Source organism: Rhincodon typus, unplaced genomic scaffold (assembly GCF_021869965.1).
Source record: "Rhincodon typus isolate 14 unplaced genomic scaffold, sRhiTyp1.1 hic_rhity00009013, whole genome shotgun sequence".
NCBI lineage: Eukaryota > Metazoa > Chordata > Chondrichthyes > Orectolobiformes > Rhincodontidae > Rhincodon > Rhincodon typus.
Genome location: NW_025974651.1, coordinates 1 through 4,353, shown reverse-complemented (window position 1 = coordinate 4,353; position 4,353 = coordinate 1). Strand labels below are relative to the sequence as shown.

The window sequence follows — 4,353 nt, the reverse complement described above, 5'->3', positions numbered from 1 at the left end:
ATGTACGCTGGTACTGACAGCTAAATTAATTTCTTAAAAATAAAAATGCTTTATGCTATTTCTTAAGCACAGCTACAATTAACCATTTTTTGCAAAACTGTTAAATGGAAACATTTTTATACAAAACTGTCAACGGTCAGCTCATTGAATTTTCTGACAGGCATTTTATTAAAAGCCAGACCATTTGACATCTCCATGGCTGGTTCTGAGTAGAACTGTCTATCACAAGTTGGTGCTCATATCTTCAAAAGCAAATTAACTTTTTTTTGCTGAATTACCTTCTTTTCCAATTCCGCAGCTTTGGTTTCGCTGATTTGTACTTTGGTTTTGTCGATCAAGTTGTCTGCAAAATAAACACATCAAGGCATTATCAGGCATTACCAAAGACTCTGCTGTTCCAGCATTGAAACAAAACACAGAAGAAATAATTTTTTGGTGTTTATATGATATCTTATTTCATTTTACAAGCCTCAATACAGTGCATAGCTGGCTATGCAGTCATAATTAGTCACTGAAAGATTATCAGAATTATATTTACCTATTAAATGCTCCACATCCAGAGAGATTTTTCTGCATTTGAAGTCTGGGTCAGATCCATTTTTCTGTAGAACTACCTGAGAAACACATTCGTCTAAAAGCTTGTAATACTGTGGCCTGAAAACAAACAGTACATTTAAAATGAAAATCATTCCTTGTCAAGGTTTAACACTTAAATAAAAAGGAAATAAATCTGTATAAACATTGGTTTAATTTGGGTATTAGCCATGGCATGGTGAGTAACATTCTCCCCTCACACTCAAGTGGCTGGAAGTTCAAGCAAAGGGCGAAATTTGAAAACAAAATCTCGACTGACACTTCCAAGAGGTGCACTGGAGGGGTGCTGCACCGTTGAAAGTGCCTCGGTTCAGATGAGATATTAAATGCAGGCCATGTCCAACACTCAGCTAGAATTCGTGTGGTATTATTTCAACAGCAGTTTCCGGCTGAATATTCCTCTCTCAATGAACAGTGCTGAAACAGATCACCAGGTCATTATCCCAAAACCTTTTTTGTGAGAGCTTGCTGCGTGTAAATTGGTGGCTGCACTTCCTACATTGTAATGGTGACAACAGCTCAGAAATAAGTTAGTTGTAAAGCACTTTCGGAAATCTGGAGATTATGAAAAGCGCTACAAAAATACAAGCTTTTCTTCCGCTGTTTGTAGCATTTTACACTTTTTAGTCTGCAATGCTATAAAATTTGCACTTTCGAGCCACGATTCAAATCAACCATTTTCTAACAATGGCAGAATAGGCTAGGGGAATGAATGACCAACTCCCGCACTTTTGGTTCTGCAATACTAATGACATTTGTTACTAACCTGCAACATTAAACAGTGAATATAGCAGGGTGTTGTGAAACTAGAAAGGGTTCTGAAAAGATTTACGAGGATGTTGCCAGGTTCGGAGGGTTTGAGCTGAGGTTGAATAGGCTGGGGCTATTTTCCCTGGAACATTGGATACTGCGGGGTGACATTATAGAGGTCTATAAAATCATGAAAGGCACAGATAGGGTAAACAGGCAAGGTCTTTTCCCCAGGGTGGGGGAGTCCAAAGCTAGAGGACATAGGTTTAAGATGGGAAGGGAAAGATATAAAAGGGACCTAAGGGGCAACTTTTTCCACAATGAGGGTGGTCGCTGTATGGAATGAACTGCCAAAGGCAGTGATGGAGGCTAGTACCATTATAACATTTAAAAGGCATCTGGATGGATACATGAATAGGAAGGGGGGCCAAATGCTGGCAAATGAGACTCGATTTATATCGGATATCTGGTTGACATGGACAAGTTGGTCTGTTTCCGTGCTATATATTTCTATGACTGAGTACAAAGTGGTGGTAACGAATGCATTAGTAAGGAAAAGGATCCATTACTAGCATAAGTTGTTAACCTTTAGAACCCCACAGTAGCCATAGCCTCTTGGCCGAGAGTTAACAGACAACATTTATGGTAGCTTCCGGTCCTCTACTTCAGCAAGCGTCTAAACATTGATCCCTACTATCAACAGAAATCCAGAAAATCCTACTTTTAAAGATTCCAATTTGTCAAGCGATAAGAAAATCTGTATTTTTACAAGCCAGGTTTGATTCTTTATTACAGCAGTAAAAGACAATGAGTGGCTTAGGGGAGATGGTGGCATAATGGTGCTGTCACTGGACTAGGTTCAGGCCAATGCTCCGGGACCATATGTTTGAATCTCACAACTACTGGTGAAAATTAAATTAAATTAATAAATCGGAATTGAAAGTAGTATCAGGTGGTGGAAAAACAGGTGCAAAAACTCATCTCATTCACTGATGCCCATTAGGGAAAGAAATCTGCCATACTTACATAGTCTGGCCTAAACAGAACTCCAGACCCACAGAAATGTGGTTAACTCCTACCTGTCCTTCGACATGGCCCAGCAAGCTACTCGGTTCAAAGGCAATTAGAGATGGGCAACAAATGCTGGCCTTGCCAGCAATGTCCACATTCCACAAAAGAATAGTGTATTTTCTTTATCAAGTGAAAGAGTGGGATGAAAAGGTAAAACATACAAGCAATCAACCAGAGTTGTCCTTTGTGAACAAGGTGTGCCAAATTTTGCTGCAAAATGAGGCTTGGCTGAGATATTTTTCACTGCTCAGGCACTTTTTCTAACACATACAACATGTGGACTGTAGCAGTTCAAGAAGGCAGCTCACCATGATCTTCCTAAGAGCAACGAGGGACAGGGCAATAAATGCTAGCCAGACAGCAATGCCCACTTCTCATGAGGAAACAAGAAGAAACTCAGCCTCCTCCTACCACCACCCCCACTGAACCACACCCAAGGCCGCAGCAGCACCTTCAGGAGTTAGAGGAGCAAGGAACAAGGAAAAGTTAATATTCCTCATTAAGCTTTTTTTTTAAAAAGGTCAACAACTTCATTGATGAACCCAAATTGACACACAATTATAAACATTCAGAAGAATGATCAATTCATAGACCAAGCAAAATAGCCAATCAGACCCTTGTTTCATATTTCATGTTGATGAGGTCCATGTTGAAAATTGTAGCAGTAGGGATTTTAAACAAAAAAGAAAAGGATTGTATTAAACCTGTTCAGTTACACACTCAACCGCAACATACAGAACGTTCACAATTTATAGGATAAGCTGTATGGTTCAATGCAAAATGAAACATCTTCACAAACCATTCAACAACTGAGTCATTTTTTGAAATAGACAACAAGAACTTGCAAACATTATATTATGCCTGAATTTTGGAAAATGAAAGTAAACTTTAAAAATTCCTAGGTCTACATTTATAATGGAAACCGCTATGTCACCCTGTCACACTGTAATTTCAACTTCCCGTCCAGAAGATAGACTACAACGTCAACACGGTGGGTGTAATTACATCATGACACATTTACACCAACGTTTTTGTTTTGAGCGTGTGACACGTTAGAACGGTAATAAAAGGAGAAAAGGACTGAATGGACAATGCAAAATCAAACACTGAATTACGCTTTCATGTTCTGTGTAATGTTGCAAAGTTGGGTAGAATACTTATGGACTGGAAAGCAGGAAGTTAGAATTTAGTGTTTGCAAAATGTTAAGGGGAAAAAGCAGTGTGTAGTCCATTTAAAAGATTAGCAGTTAGCAGACCAAGCAGCAGTTTTGTTTTGTTTTCAAAACAACAAGTTTTGATTTTAGCCAATCAATTTGAATCAGGTACTTAGAGACCAAAAACCAATTAAATTTAAATCCAATGGTTTTGACAACATCGGACTGAAATGTCATCAAGGGTCTAAAAGGAGAGGACAGTTGGAAAATCAGGAGAATTAACAGCCATCTGCCAGAGTTAACAGCTCTCTTCTCCCAAGAAAGATTCACTGGCTCTTTCAGTTTTCGCTAAATCTTAGAGAATGCACTATCTAAATCAAAAGGTACCAATGGCACAACTAGTTCCTGACAGAACATTCCACAGAGAAGGTGTTCCTGACAGAACATTCAAGGGAGAAGGCACAGGACATTCCAGAAGAAATGTAACCTGGCTGCAATTTTGCGAGACTAAATTCTAATTTTTTAAGTTTTATTTTATATAAGTGGGACTTGTATTTATTGGAATAGCTTACCATTAGAATCTTGTTTTATTTGGGAGTAGTTAGTAGTTAGAAGGGATTTATTCTGTTTGTTAATTAGCTTGTTCATTGTTAGATGAATAAATTGTTACTGTTGATTGTAAAGTGAGCTTTAGGGGTTTATTTTATTTAACCACTAGAAGTTGTGGAAAAGGCATGTTGCACCACTACCTCGCCCCACCAACACCACCCCACCCCCCCCACCA

General features: G+C 38.8%; 1 protein-coding gene across 1 annotated transcript in view; it reads right to left on the bottom strand.

Moving 5' to 3' along the window:
* The window catches only part of LOC125482344 (protein diaphanous homolog 1-like), a gene marked incomplete at both ends in the record, with an annotated part of 3,659 nt that extends 3,005 nt beyond the window's left edge, over window positions 1–654 (bottom strand). Inside the window, 2 exons of the mRNA XM_048594400.1 lie at window positions 279–343; window positions 539–654. Of these exons, the coding sequence (XP_048450357.1) occupies window positions 279–343; window positions 539–654 (181 nt within the window). The remainder of the gene's footprint in view (window positions 1–278; window positions 344–538) is intronic.
* Window positions 655–4,353: the final 3,699 nt, after the last annotated feature.